This window comes from Chaetodon trifascialis, chromosome 6 (assembly GCF_039877785.1).
Source record: "Chaetodon trifascialis isolate fChaTrf1 chromosome 6, fChaTrf1.hap1, whole genome shotgun sequence".
Lineage (NCBI taxonomy): Eukaryota > Metazoa > Chordata > Actinopteri > Chaetodontiformes > Chaetodontidae > Chaetodon > Chaetodon trifascialis.
This window is the reverse complement of record NC_092061.1, coordinates 14,720,184-14,733,982: the sequence shown is the minus strand read 5'-3', so window position 1 is coordinate 14,733,982 and position 13,799 is coordinate 14,720,184. Positions and strand designations below refer to the sequence as shown.

The 13,799-nt window shown below is 40.6% G+C and overlaps 2 protein-coding genes across 3 annotated transcripts; both read right to left on the bottom strand.

The window, feature by feature from the left end:
• Positions 1 to 365: 365 nt before the first annotated feature.
• cdc45 (CDC45 cell division cycle 45 homolog (S. cerevisiae)) lies at positions 366 to 6,014 on the bottom strand. The gene is made up of 18 exons (XM_070964868.1): positions 5,847 to 6,014; positions 5,606 to 5,665; positions 4,861 to 4,953; positions 4,606 to 4,743; positions 4,209 to 4,358; positions 4,053 to 4,111; positions 3,906 to 3,954; positions 3,647 to 3,708; positions 3,487 to 3,537; positions 3,231 to 3,350; positions 2,972 to 3,103; positions 2,744 to 2,842; positions 2,481 to 2,642; positions 2,163 to 2,301; positions 1,980 to 2,063; positions 1,773 to 1,891; positions 1,093 to 1,169; positions 366 to 739 (listed from the first exon to the last, which is right to left on the bottom strand). The coding sequence occupies exons 1-18, from the start codon at positions 5,895 to 5,897 to the stop codon at positions 675 to 677; spliced, it is 1,710 nt and encodes a 569-aa protein (XP_070820969.1). The 5' UTR covers positions 5,898 to 6,014; the 3' UTR covers positions 366 to 674.
• A 490-nt stretch (positions 6,015 to 6,504) lies between these two features.
• plpp5 (phospholipid phosphatase 5) lies at positions 6,505 to 13,182 on the bottom strand. 2 transcript variants are annotated; one of them, XM_070965086.1, is made up of 8 exons: positions 12,996 to 13,182; positions 12,288 to 12,426; positions 12,056 to 12,164; positions 11,795 to 11,885; positions 11,632 to 11,695; positions 11,410 to 11,534; positions 10,867 to 11,037; positions 6,505 to 10,145 (listed from the first exon to the last, which is right to left on the bottom strand). In XM_070965086.1, exons 2-8 carry the CDS (start codon positions 12,356 to 12,358, stop codon positions 9,976 to 9,978), a joined length of 801 nt encoding a protein of 266 aa, XP_070821187.1. In that variant the 5' UTR covers positions 12,359 to 12,426; positions 12,996 to 13,182; the 3' UTR covers positions 6,505 to 9,975. The 2 variants fall into 2 exon arrangements, with proteins under 2 accessions (XP_070821187.1, XP_070821188.1); XM_070965087.1 differs by having other exon boundaries at positions 12,288 to 12,420; positions 12,996 to 13,112.
• Positions 13,183 to 13,799: the final 617 nt, after the last annotated feature.

Genomic DNA, 13,799 nt, shown 5'->3' with positions numbered 1-13,799 from the left:
TCAGACAGTATGACTGAGCATTGTGGCCTCTTTATGCTTTTCCTTACCCTGAAGAAATGTTCTGTCCTGACCACTGAATAGTGGTTAGCATATGAACAAGAACACGATCTGAAGTTTTTGAGTTTGTGGTTTTACAACCGTTTTAAATCTCTGACAGCAAGCGTCTATTCTGCCAAAGGAAGTCAAACCAGTAATCCCTGTGAAACATGGCATTACTCATTTTGAAACTTGGCAGCATAAGCACAAGAAAATGAAAGAATAAAAGGCTTGTATAAAAAGATATTTTTGTACGTCTCAAAAACTACTTGAAACAATAATTGTGGATACTTGATGTTACTCATGACAACAGGCAAACAGACAATTTAGGTAACTTACTATGATTTATTAAACACATTTAAAAATGTGATGAAGCACTCACATACACAGAGAGGAATAAAAGACAAAGGTTACAAGAATGTAAAAGCAAAAATAAGACCACCACACATTTACTGTAAAGACTGTACACTGTACACACAGAATGGATAAAAACATTTAAAACCTGGATGAAGTTCTCGTACTGCTGCGACTCGTCTGCCGCGACTGATCAGTTTCAGTCACATCTGACAAAGATGTGAAGAGCAGCAGCACTTACACTGTCCAAGAAACAAAACAAGAACTCAGTCTCACGTTTCCTCTCATGACAGGAGGGTGATGAGCGCGTCCAGAAACTTGCTCCTGTCCTCCGTCTTCAGCTCAATGACTGCAGAGGGAGAAACACAGGGAGGAAGCAATAAATGCACAAATTCCTATTTCTGAACAAACTTCATGCATCTAAGGACGAGAAGTTTGGCATAAATAAAGGTGTAGAAATACTCTGATGTTGTTCTGCATATGAAACAAAGCTGGTGTGAAGTTACACTGCAGAACGTGTCAAGAATGATGATCAGTGTGCCCACCTGTCTGATTCATGACTTTTGACAATGAAGCTCTACTAGAAATGAAGACAAGGCTGCCACCTAGTGTCTGATGTGGAGATGAACAACTTCCCATATAACACATTTATGAGGATTTGGACACAGCACAGAAGAAGAGTAAATGACAAATACAGCTTACTGGAAGTGTCGAAGTGGTCATGAAGAGTTCTGGAGCTGGTGCTCTCTGCTGCTTTCTCAAATGCTCGACCAAAGAAACTTAGAGTACAGAGAAAAGGACAAGGTGAGGACGCAAAATACACATAACTGTTTTTGCATCTGTGTAACACTGTCTATTGACAGACCATGAATAGTCAACCATTCTGATAATCAGTTTCAATCATTTTTCAAACAAGAACATCAGCAGACCTCTACTGTCAATGTGTCCAATGTGAAGACTTTTATCTAATTTATATCATCGTAAATTGAATGTCTTTGTGTTTTGGACTGTTGCAAAACGAGCAGTCTGAAGACAGCACCTTGGATTCTACTTAAACACACCCATCACCTCTTTAGACCAACAAATTAATTAGTGATTGTGTGCATTTCACTCTAACTTGTAGCAAGATGAGCAAGATATGGACAAAAGTATTATTTTCTTTCAAAGCATCATATGGCGAGAACATGTCTATACCGATAGATATAGATATAGTCCAAATATCAAGATTCTGAAATTACACTTTGCATATAAACTAGAGATTTAAAAAAACATTGTCTGGTTTACTGGAGAAACATTTATTCTTATTTATCAAGTATATTTCTGAGCCATAAGCTGGGCTCTATTTGGTAATATCCCACATATCTACAAAAGCAAGGTCTTACTTCTTCTTATCGGATGTTTCAGACTCCGGTGGGATTCCCACAACAATGACGGTTCCCTTCTCCACGTCCTTGGGAGCAGCCATGATAAGGGGAAGCAGTTTGCAGCGCTTATTCCTTGTCTAAACAACAAAAACAAGTGAAAGAGTGACCCCAATAACAGCGCATTTTCAGGGCATGTAAGAGCTTCTTTCACAATAAGATACTCACAGAATGGACAAAAGCCTTCAAAAGGTACTTGCACAGTAGAGTCAAGGCCACGGGCTTAGAAAAGAGCTTCACATCAGGCGTTCCCTACATGTGAAAGAGCAGGAGGAGGGATGTATTGAGCTGAACATGACACATTGTTAAGAGGCAGCCAGACACACCTGCAGGTCATACAGACACTCGTACCTCCATGAGGTAGCAGTAGAGGAAGGGGCCCTGGGACAGGATGAGGTTGGTACAGATGCAGCTGGCTACAGTCTGCTGGATGGCTATCAGCTTCTTCTTAGCCAGGTCGATGCCTGAATGTAGACGATCGAGGTTACTCCTGAACAGAGAAAGAGACCAACAGGACAGAAAGTAAATTTGACACAAAGGTTTTTGTAATCTGATGCTCAACTGACATTTTATACCTTTTAGCCACTTGTGTTAGACATCTATCAACATTTGGGAGAGCATCAGGATTTTGGCCAGTGAACTAGCTAACACTAAGCTTCTGCTACTCACCTGGAAAGAGAGTCCAGAGCCTTGATGAAATTGTCACTGTCGCTCTCGTCTTTCTCGGTGCTCTCCAGCAAGGCAGTCGTAGCATGGACCATGTCACTGGCCAGGAATCGATTCTTAAAGCCAAAGTGAACACCAAACGTCTGGATGCGAATGTCCTTCATACTGATGGAGGGGAAAAAAAGACAAGGCTGTCTGTCAATGAATGAATATAAGTGTAAAAGCAAGTGAAGCCTTTTTTTCTTTGAGTTTTTTTAGATTCCCACCCGTATTTATTGGAGGACTCTTCGATGACGTCTCTCAGGTTCTCTTTGATCGACATGTCCATGGAGTTGAATTTCTGCCTCACTTGCTTAAGAGGTAACCTGTTATACATCAGCCATTAAAACAAGTAGGGAATCTCTATTTCCCATCACACACTCACATGGAATAACATTTCATAAAATTAGTCATTTCACTGGAAACACACATAGCACTGGTTTCTTGGGACTTACCCCATGTCAGCCAGGAACTCCTGGAGTTTCTTTTGACCATTTAATGTCCAAAGCTTGAAGTTACACGATGTATAACAGGAATTACAGATGCTCTCATACAGGGACCAGTGCTGGTAGAGGGTTAGACGGAGGCTAAAGCAGAGGGTCAAGGAAAACTCAAAAAAAAAAAGAGACACAGAGTTTGTACAAGTGGATCCTTCAAGTGTTACACTTCAAGGTAAGATCCCTAATCACAACATGTCGGATGAATTAAGGATACTCATATTCAAAAGAAATCCTCATACAGTCAATGGAGAGAGAGTTCTCCTCATCCTCGTTACGGTGGTTATGCCGGGAAACATGCCGCTGCATTGTGGCTATGTCTGTTACGTACTTCATACTGAAAATATACAAGACAAGAATAATTCAGTGAGGATAAACAACTTGATGCAAACACGCCTATGAATGACTAATTTCTAAGGGAAATCTATTCATGTTTTGAGAATTATGTTTAGGGACACTGAAGACATTCTTACTGTGTGATTTTATCATGAACCCACTGGTCTGTGAGCCCAATCACGGCCCACCTGCAAAGAAAAACATCAGCAGGTTATCTAAAATCTGACCAGTGCACCATGCATTTCCACAATGTTTGTCATTAAAAGAAAGAACATGTATCATTATCAGATAGCTTACCAGAGCATGTCTTTGGTGTCTTTAGTCAACACCCATGCCAGCTCAAAAAACATCATTGCAGCCTTACAGACAAATGAAAATATTTGTATTCAGACATTCACTCAGGAAAAACAGAATATGTGAAATGAAATCCAAAAACAGCATAAAGAAAATTTAAGACATAAAAATCATCAAATTTGTCTTCATGTCCCAGACTCATCTTGGGTTTCCAGAACTCAAAAGGAACAAATAAATAAAATAAGAATGTGAGTCTACTCACAGACGTCCCATGATATTCATACTGCTCATAGTCGAACAGGATTTCTCTCCTGGGAAACAAGTGAGACATTCATGTAAATTTAGAAATCGTAGCATCTTTCTGACCAACACCATTCACCTACAGTACACCTCCTCATAAACACCTCACCTTCGTGCCTCCCACTCCCTCCTCGCCCGCTGTCTTTCAATTCTCCTTTCAACTGCCCCCTGCAACGATATGACCCCCAGTCCACCATCATTAGAGTCAAGCCAACACGGATCTGATTCATTTCAGGGGTGTATTCTCATTCTGTTCAATACAAACTTCATCAAATCTCCTCCGTTTCCCTGATGGCTCTGAACCTTCATCGCTCTCATTCCCAGAGTCACCTCCTTCCTCATCATCTTCATCTCGAAAGATATCATCATATGAGGGCACACCAAGGTCATCGTCCTGTTTGATTAGTAGCTTTATCTGTGGATGAGAGGACATGAGTTTATACAACGTTACATTTCATGAGTGTAAGCATGGCAGCAGGTTTCACAGAGATGTGGAGAAATATTCTGGTGTCACTCACAAACTTCAAGACTAACCGGAGAAACTAATGAGCAATAATAACACAAACAGCTGAAGCACACTCCAAGTTAACCATTTAATGTGTTGTCGAGGTTTGCTTCCTTAATTATTACTGATGTGAGCTGAATTGATCATTGTCCGTCACCTGGGTGTCATTGTAGACGTTGACCACATCCACAGGCCGGTGAGTGTCACAGATGAAGAAGACAGAGTCATCATCCGGCTGCAGCATCTCAAGGAGGTCAACATTTGCCCCGCAGTTGATGAGAACAAAGTACTGGAACTATGACGCACAATACACCAAAACAATCCATTCAGTTTAGAGTGACAGTGTGGCGAACCTCAACTGTTCCTTCTTGTTTAACCTTCTGTCATGTAGTCACATGTTGATTGATCATACCTGCTCTTTGTGCTCAAGGAAAGCAGTGCCAAGGTCCTGCCAGCCTGTAACTGGCACAAGTGTGTACTGGACCTGGTCGCAGTGGAATAGCGCCTGGTAAAGAGACAGAAACGTTCAGTCCTCCAATATACTAATTCATCAATAGCCTCTCACTGACAAATAAAGGACACAGGACCAATGAATCTTCAGCAACTGTGCCACTTAAAACGAAGCCAGTAAGAGACTGAATACAAATCTGAATGTACCACTTTTAATCAGCATTTCATGTGTAGGGATATTAATTTGATCTCAGAGATGTGCATCTACAAGATATATATGACACCACTGACCATAATAAACTGCACAAACTCTCAAAAACAAGATACAACTGGGAGAATTCAATTTTCTTTAGTCTCAGAGTATTAATCTTCAACAGATCCTCTACTCGGTCATTGTACGTAACATTCACTATACAAGGACGAAAGTGCTGGAGTATTACAAATATCCAACGTACTCTAGTTGAATGTAGCGTAAATAAGGACCACAAACTACAATGGAGCGAAAGAAAGCTAGTTATCAATGAAGTCAAACAAAATACTGAGCCGGTGGCTACTAACAGAGCAGGATACACAGCATATTGATTTGAGGCGATCTCTACGTGTGCGACCACAGGATCGTCCTGATCACAAAGTTCAGCCAACACATCTTAACAGAGGCTGCAGCAGCTAATGTTTGCTAACAGTTAGCAGTTAGCTGAGCATCTTACCTGCAGGATCTTACAGGCGCACAGAGCGTCGATGTCGGACGCCACCAGGAGAGCGACTCTCTGAAAGCAACGTCACGTACGACAGGTCATGTTCACGTTAGTATACCATATAAGATAAACACTTTGCGTCTCAATGTTGATAACTCGCAATAAGGTGCCTATCCGCTAAGTAACGTTAGCAAACAGCGCTTCACGGTTCAAGTTAGCTAATCTAATGTTACAGTCCGCTCGAACAACTCACCTGGTTGGCGACAATTTCATAAAATTCCTTTCTAATGTCTGTGACGAACATGTTCAAAGTTTCGGTTTAAAAGACCAGACAAAGCCGATAAAATAATGCTAAAGTGGCATGAACAGCGGGTTATTTTGGTCTGTTGTCAGACACGAAGCTTTTCTGCTGCGACACTGTTCCCTGTTGGAAATGTGGCGCCAAATCCATACGTCACACCCAACCAATCATTGCGAGAGGATGGACGTACGTCATCTGCTCGAAGGCACGCCCACCACAAAACAACATTTTGAGGAAACATGAAAATATTTGATCTTCAGTTACTTTGAAGAGTTAAATTATCAATAAAAAATACAAATAAGCCAATATATTTATATATTCTTCTTCTTTTTCTTCTTAGTACTAGTACTATTTTATGGTAAACACTTTTATTTCAGTAAGAGTGTAGGACTTTCAGGCTACAAACTTATTTTGATCTGAGGTTTGACATATTCATAGGTAAAGTAAGAAAGGACTTCCCAGCATCAACACTAACAATAATAACAACAATAATAACAATAATTCTACTATTAATTGCTTTCATTGTATAGTTTACTGTAAATTTCCTATCATCTAAACAGGTTCCTGTAATCATCACACATACTCAAAAACAGGATGAATCAAAAGAAAATAAGCAAAGGACAGTGTGTATTGCAAGATTATTTAGAAACATCATTTAGTGTCACCAAAAGATTAATTGAAAGCATCACAACATGTACAATCAGGATACTGTATCCGCATGAGCGGCTGCTATGTGGTCCTACAAGCCAAGGCAAATTATGATGAGGGTGACATAAATAAAGCAAACAGGCAAGTTTTTGTATTATCCCACATCATGACAGTAGATCTGAAGGAGACCAGACGTAATCATCACCTTGATACAGTATATACACACTTAAAATGACATAAATTAATAGAAATGGATGGAAATATTTCCATTGGGAAGGAAAGTAATGAGAATATGTTGCTCTTTAGCAGTGAAACATGCAGGGTTTTTTCAAAATGCAGCAGTCTAATGAACATTTTTTGTCTAACAGATCCCCCAGAAACCCATGTGCCCACAAAAGATTCCTACTGTATTTTCATGAAATAACATTATCACATTTAGGTAAACAAACAAATATTCAAAATTCAAGTAAACTCCTACATGCCCCCAAATTAAACACACTTACACCTGTACATCATCTCATAAATACCTGTAAGACTGTGTAAATCAAGATATAAGTAAGCAAGTATTTGTCTCAAAGTTTTGTAAAAAGTTTTTCCTTCTCTCGGCTGCTCTCTCAGTTGTAAATTCTATGTTTCCACCTGGAAATCTTCACATTTGACTCAATCAGCAAACAAAAACTATGGAAAGTACTCAAAGATATCTTTCTGAGGTAAAGCAAGGCAGCATGCCACATTGAACATCATGTAGTATCTTCCCAGCTGAATCCTACACACAGTAAAACAATAAAATAAAAACCAAAAAAAGAAAAGATTGAGAACAACGTCCACAACATGACAGAGAGCACGCACTGTGACACGCAGTACATGCTTCATTAACGAAGAGAAATTGAGTAATGTTGTAAACAAAGGCACAAATTTGTCTGTTTTTTTTCTGCCAAGTTTGGTCTGAAACCGCTGCGATCCAGCCGCTTAAAGCTTGATTCACAGCGATGAGCGAAAGTGCTTTGACCCTGCAGAACTTTGGCTGGTTTCACATGCAAACAGAAACACAAGAGGTTTTGTTGTTTCTCATGTTTCAACCTGCAAAAACAGTCTCATCTATTCCAAATGAAAACCAATCTTACAAACAAAAATATAATACAGAACAAAATTCAAACCAGATGTTCACTCTTAAATGAAAGTTGATGAAAACTGTCTGAAAAAAAAAAACCCAAAAAAACCCCAAAACTTTTCCACCAACCTTACGTGCCAATAAAACTATTAACAGGATAGAAATCCTGACCAGCAGGAGCACTGGGAGGCTAGCACCATCACCTGGAGAGTCTGATCTCACTCAGGTTGATCAGAAAGATCTGGTTCCACCGTCAGTCCAGTTCACACCTTAGACAGGTCGGCAGAGCAACCAGGAGAGGGTGCATTAATGAAAACCAGACCTACAGTAAGCCTGAGACCACTGACCTCGGAAAACATTTACCTCATACTTTTTTACAGACACATTAACCTGTTGCGACATTAGCGGAAATGCTGCGGAGATGCAACTAGCATTTGTCATTTGAAACTACAGCAAAAACCGTGAGATGAGTGGAACTGCTACATCAGGGCCTCATACTGAGGATTGGATATATGAACCCTGTCCAGACGTTAATCAAACAATCTGCCAATGGAAACATTCAAAATATAATAAAGGAAGACAGAGAGATTTAAAGCACTCAAGACAGAGGCAGTAGAGCAGAGCTGTGGGGATCAGAGACATGAGAAGTGGTTCTGATTAAGCCGCTTTACACATGAAGGTGTGGGCCACATGTTGACCAGTACTGTGGGACAATCAATCAATCAAATATCAGATTTCACTCTACAGTTAATACTGTGGTAAGTATCCCTGTAAAGGATACGACTGCTGACATTCTGTACTTGCCAGATTATACAACTCTCACACATCCCTGTGTGATTATTTTACCCATAAACTCTTTCTCTTTCTCATCTTGATTTGACATTAGAGCAATTATATATGACCTAAAATTAAATATACTGTGATAGATTTTATCCATATCGTCCACCCCTACATTTAAACATGAACAGCCCACACAAACACCTCTTACTTCCCCAGTTTTCCTCTGTCAAATCAAATACTGGTGCAGATGATCTAAGTTCAAAGGTCCTCTTGCTGATTATTTGGAGCTTTCAGCCTTCTCTCTGTCTTCCTTAGTGAGTGGAGCTGGCTCAAGCTGCATCAGGTAACCTAAATTTAAAACATTCAGGCACAACAGTAACAAGTGGTCTTGTAGGGAGGAGATTGTGACCTTTGTGCTGGTTCAAGGATGTCTACTTTGAGACCGTAACTTTACATTTAGAGCTTGTGGTCACATCTGAACCAGCTTAAATCACTGAAGAAGACTCAGACGCAGTTGGAAGTTCTAAATCATTAATAAGTGGAGCGTTTTGATCTTGGGCTGAAACTAATGGTGATTTATTCATTAGCTAATACCTTAAATTGTAGATTAATTGTTAATGATTTAATGTAATGTTAAGAAATCCTACTTTTTCACATCACGTTGCTTGTTTTGTCTTACCAACAGTCCTGCCCTGACTGTATGTATCCCATTTACAATGATAAAAAGCAGCAAATCTTTACCTTTGAGAAGCTGCAGGCACACGATGTTTGACATTATTGTTTGATAAATGGCATGAAGGATTAATCAAGTACTAAAAGTGTTTTGAGTCGATTGATTTTCAGCCCATTGACTAACTGATGTATCGCCTAATAGTGGCTGAGCTCCAATTCTCTCCACCATATATTGTTTCCAAAAGGTCAGGGATGAACATCAATGCACAAACATCCAATACTGTAAATTTCTCTTTTTTTTTCTCCCCATCTCATTGAAAAAGTTTACAAAACAATCACAAAATAGTGACCCGACATGAACTGTTTCACAGCAGCTGAGCCAGTAATTGGTGGGCAGTGGACTATTAGTGCGGTGCTTGTGTAGTAGACCTGCTCAGCTGTTGTGAGTATTTAAAGTCATGTGATCTATAGGCACAATACACAGGGTGTGCAGGGCTGGGCCATATGGATGGATAATAATAAATGTCATGATCCTCGGATATTGATAAGCGCTGTACGTCATAATATCTGTTGAGGTTTAGAAACCCACAGTTAAAGGTGTTTATGTTGTTAAAGTCCACCATGTTGGACCGGTGAACTGTTGTTATTTACAGAAACCATTCAGAAGAAATGTTGTCTGCTATTTCAGTTTAGCAAATAAACCCTGTGTCACATTTCACTAATAGAAAAGGAAAAAGTCCCACAGTTACAATGATGAACAATAAATACTGTTAATACTGCCCAGCCCTAATGGTGTGAAAACCAGAATGAGAAGGATTACCATGTAACCCAGAACAAACGACACCAGCACATGATCCCGTCACAGCTGTTCTACAGGGGCAGGATGTAGTTGGAGTTGGCCAGCTTGCGCTCCTGTGCAGCGGGAACAGTCTCTCTGTGACGCAGAGGTCTGTGGCAGTCAGGGTCCTGCAGTGGAGGGTAGTGCTGTCTGTAACACAGCCAGGCGAAGGCCAGACCCAGCAGGGAACCCACTAATACATCTACATGAAGGAGGGAGAAGATCACACACACGCACGCACGCACGCACGCACGCACGCACGCACGCACGCACGCACGCACGCACACACACACACGCACACACAAGTGGTTTGATTCCACAGCTTCACACGAATGCTTTCTCACATCTTCTGCTCACGCTCCATTAATCTAAGAGCAATGTAGACATTAAGAGAGACATAAAGCATGTAAGCCTCACTTGGTTCTCATACTATTATTAATGTTTGTTTTACAACTGCATGACCTTTCCAGCCTTTGCAACGATAAAATTAGTTTTACTTCCTGATTATGTTTATGTTTGACAGATGAAGAAATGGCAACAGAGAAGTATCCATACAATTATGGACAGAACTGAACTGAGCTGAAAGCATATTTATAGGAATTGATCTTTTAAATTTGAAGAGTTTTTCTATCTATATTAATGTCTCAGACTTGGTACTCAAAATATTAAATAGATCAGACCATTTAACCATATGAAACATCCATTTAGAAGACAGATATGTATTATTCAAAATGATCACTGACATTAAAGTACAGCAAACTATGAATATGGGTTTGTAGGCAGAATTATGAATGTGGATGTCATCTCCCTGTGCCAGTGACAGAAACATTGGCCCTGCTACACAGGCTGCTGTAAGCTGACTGAAGGAAAAACATTATTTACATGATGCACTGTGTCATTCAAAGCACCTCTGTGACTCTGACCTTGCCAGTGGTGTTTGTAGTCGCAGGTTCTGGAGAGGGCAATCACTGTCGCGGTGAGTAAAGGGGTGAGGAAGGCACACAGCCGCCACGCTCTGCCTTGGCCCGCTGCATTGAAGCAGCGCAGCTTTCCTCCAATATACAGTGCTGTGAAACCCAAACCTGCGAAGGCAACTGGGACCAAGGAGAAGAGGCGGTCAGAGCCAGAGGAAGCTTCATACAGAGCCAGAGAGAACTCAAAGAGAAAACACCAGAGAGAAAAGGATGAGACATGGAGAGGCACTGCTTATACCATTTTATACCAAAGATAGTGTATATATGTGGGGTTTTTTAACATGGGAAAACCTGTTAAAAATAGGCGATTGAGTCCCCTTTGCTTTTACAACAAAATAAGAGCCTGGAGGCTAAAATCCACTTACATACATCTATTTTCAGATATATCATAAGCCCTCCTGTCCCACTTTGTGCATTTGTTGTTCTTCTTTGTTGCCTGCTCATGAAAATGCACCAGCTACTGAGGCATAATCAAACATAAAAGGCCCTTACATGAGGAGTGTCCACTGGGGAAGCTCTTCCTGCCCTCCATGATGACATCTGGGTCGCCGCTGCAGCGCAACTCCAGGTTCATCTGACCGTCTGGAAAACAGCGATAGAAGAAGTCTGGCCGTGGCCTGAGAAAGGGGCAAACACAGAGAGGACAGATTGAGGCTTTTATCCACTGTGACACTGGGTTTCATTAACATCTGCTGTGTTGTGAACCTTGTTTACCTGCCAACAACAAGTTTGATGACGTTGGTGAAAACACCATTCAGCACCAGAGTCAAAGTCACAGCTGGATGACAGAAGGAAACAACAGACAAGTCAGCTCAAAAAACTGGCTGCTATTTTTGTTTCAGTATAAAAAAATGAGTATCTGTGTAGAATTTATTACCCAGCGAGGCCTCCTTCAGATCCCCTCGCTCTGACTTCTTCAGGAAGGTGAAAACCAGGATTACAATCAGCGGGGTGAAAACCGCCACACTCTGATGCAGACATGAAAAAAGAGATGAGTATAACAACTCTGATCCACGTACAGCCAAATCAATGTCTGTCAGATTGTCTATGCTGAGTGTTGCAAGGCTTGAAACTATGAGTGCAATAACTGAACTTATTTGTTATGCTTCATTTTAACTGGAGAGGCATGCAGACTCACAAACATAAGAGAGGTGGGCACGTGATCTCGCTCCACACGATGGAATTTATACAGCCACATCTCCTCTGACTGGATCTCACGGTAGAAAGGAGGAAGCTGCTCGGTGACACTGCGCAAACACAAGAAAGAGCCACGTTTCTGTTTGCTTGCTCGTCACTCAAACAATGCCTGACTTTCAAACTGCGGATCCATAAAGCAATGATGCAAATGATTCAGAGGCGGATATACTTACAGGAACACCACCAACAGCGCCATCCGGATGGAAATCTCGGACAGGAAACCACGAAGCAGCCTCCTCTTCATTTTGATTCTTGGGGTGGACTTCAGTCAACAGCAAACATCATCCCTCAACTCATTTAACTTCTCTGGGACTAGAGAAAAAAATGAAGAGGTATGCGTGACTGTGGGTATGCAAGTGGAAAAAAGTTAAGCTAATAACTATATGATTCAGTTTGATGCGGGCATTCAGTAAATAGCACGAATATCTACTCACATTAACAGAGATAACTGACCCTTGTCTTAGTATTTACTTGGCTCTAAAAAAAAAGGACAAACTACACAAAACCGTCTTCCTACAAGGGATCGCCACCACCTTTCCATTGAGTATATATCTGGTGAAATATTGATAAAAATCATGATGAGCATCTTCTAGCGTTTCCTCTCCGTATCCCCTTTGCTGTCTGACATAAAGGCCAACATGCTGCACCTGTGCCCTCCACTTCTATTTAGGTATTTAATTGGATATTACATCTGTGTTAAGCCTGTTGGGCTCGACAGCCTCTGTTAATACTCAGGACAAAGCAAATAGGGTACCATTAAGTGTCTGTGTGAGAAACAAGATGTTAGCTGACTAAGCTAGGCTAGCTAGCAACATCTGTCAAAGAAGACATCTGGCTCATTTCCGTGTTGTCAAACAGGGAATCCCAGGTCGGTTACTAACCTTAAACGGGTGGGTCGGTTAATTTGTGTTTTTATCTCTTTATCCTCATGTTAACATGTGCCGTTAACGTGAAACAGGCCTCGACATCCTCTGATTCTGCCGACGGTGGAAGTCGTGCATTTGAGGACTTGAGAGAAACGGAGATGCCACAGAGATGAGCGCTCTGTGAAGGTAACGGTCACACCACAGCTACTTCTGGTTCAGGATTTTCAAAATAAAAACGAGTCGTTAAACTGCCGTACCACCCTGTTTTCATCAGTAGATGTAACTGACAGTTTATTAAGACTACCTGTTTTTGCTAAATGTCAGATTTCATCCCCAGTTTGACTGGAGATAAAATGCAAAGTATCAGCAAAAAAGGTATCGGTAAAAAAAAAAAATCAAAATTATATGGGTATGGGACAAGCAGAACGCAGAGCAAATCAAACTCAGCTGTATGTTTTTCTAGGCCTGAATTCTAAGTCAATATGAACATTGCAGAAAAACTAAGTTATGATCTCTGGAGCGCTTTTTAAACCGGAAATGGCGGTGTAGATGATTTCATCCGCCTTGACACATGGATGCTAGAAGCCACGTCACGTTACAGGTTGCCACCTAGAGGTTAAATCAGTGACGTTTGCGTTCATTTTTATTGTCTTATTCAATCAATTAAACTCGACTTTTTACAGTTTCTCTGATTTCACAAAGTGCTCTAGTTTTAAGTTGCTTTACTTCTAACTCAGTCAGTCAGTACGTTTATTATTATTATTATTATTATTATTATTATTATTATTATTATTATTATTTTAAAGTAGTAGAATTTTT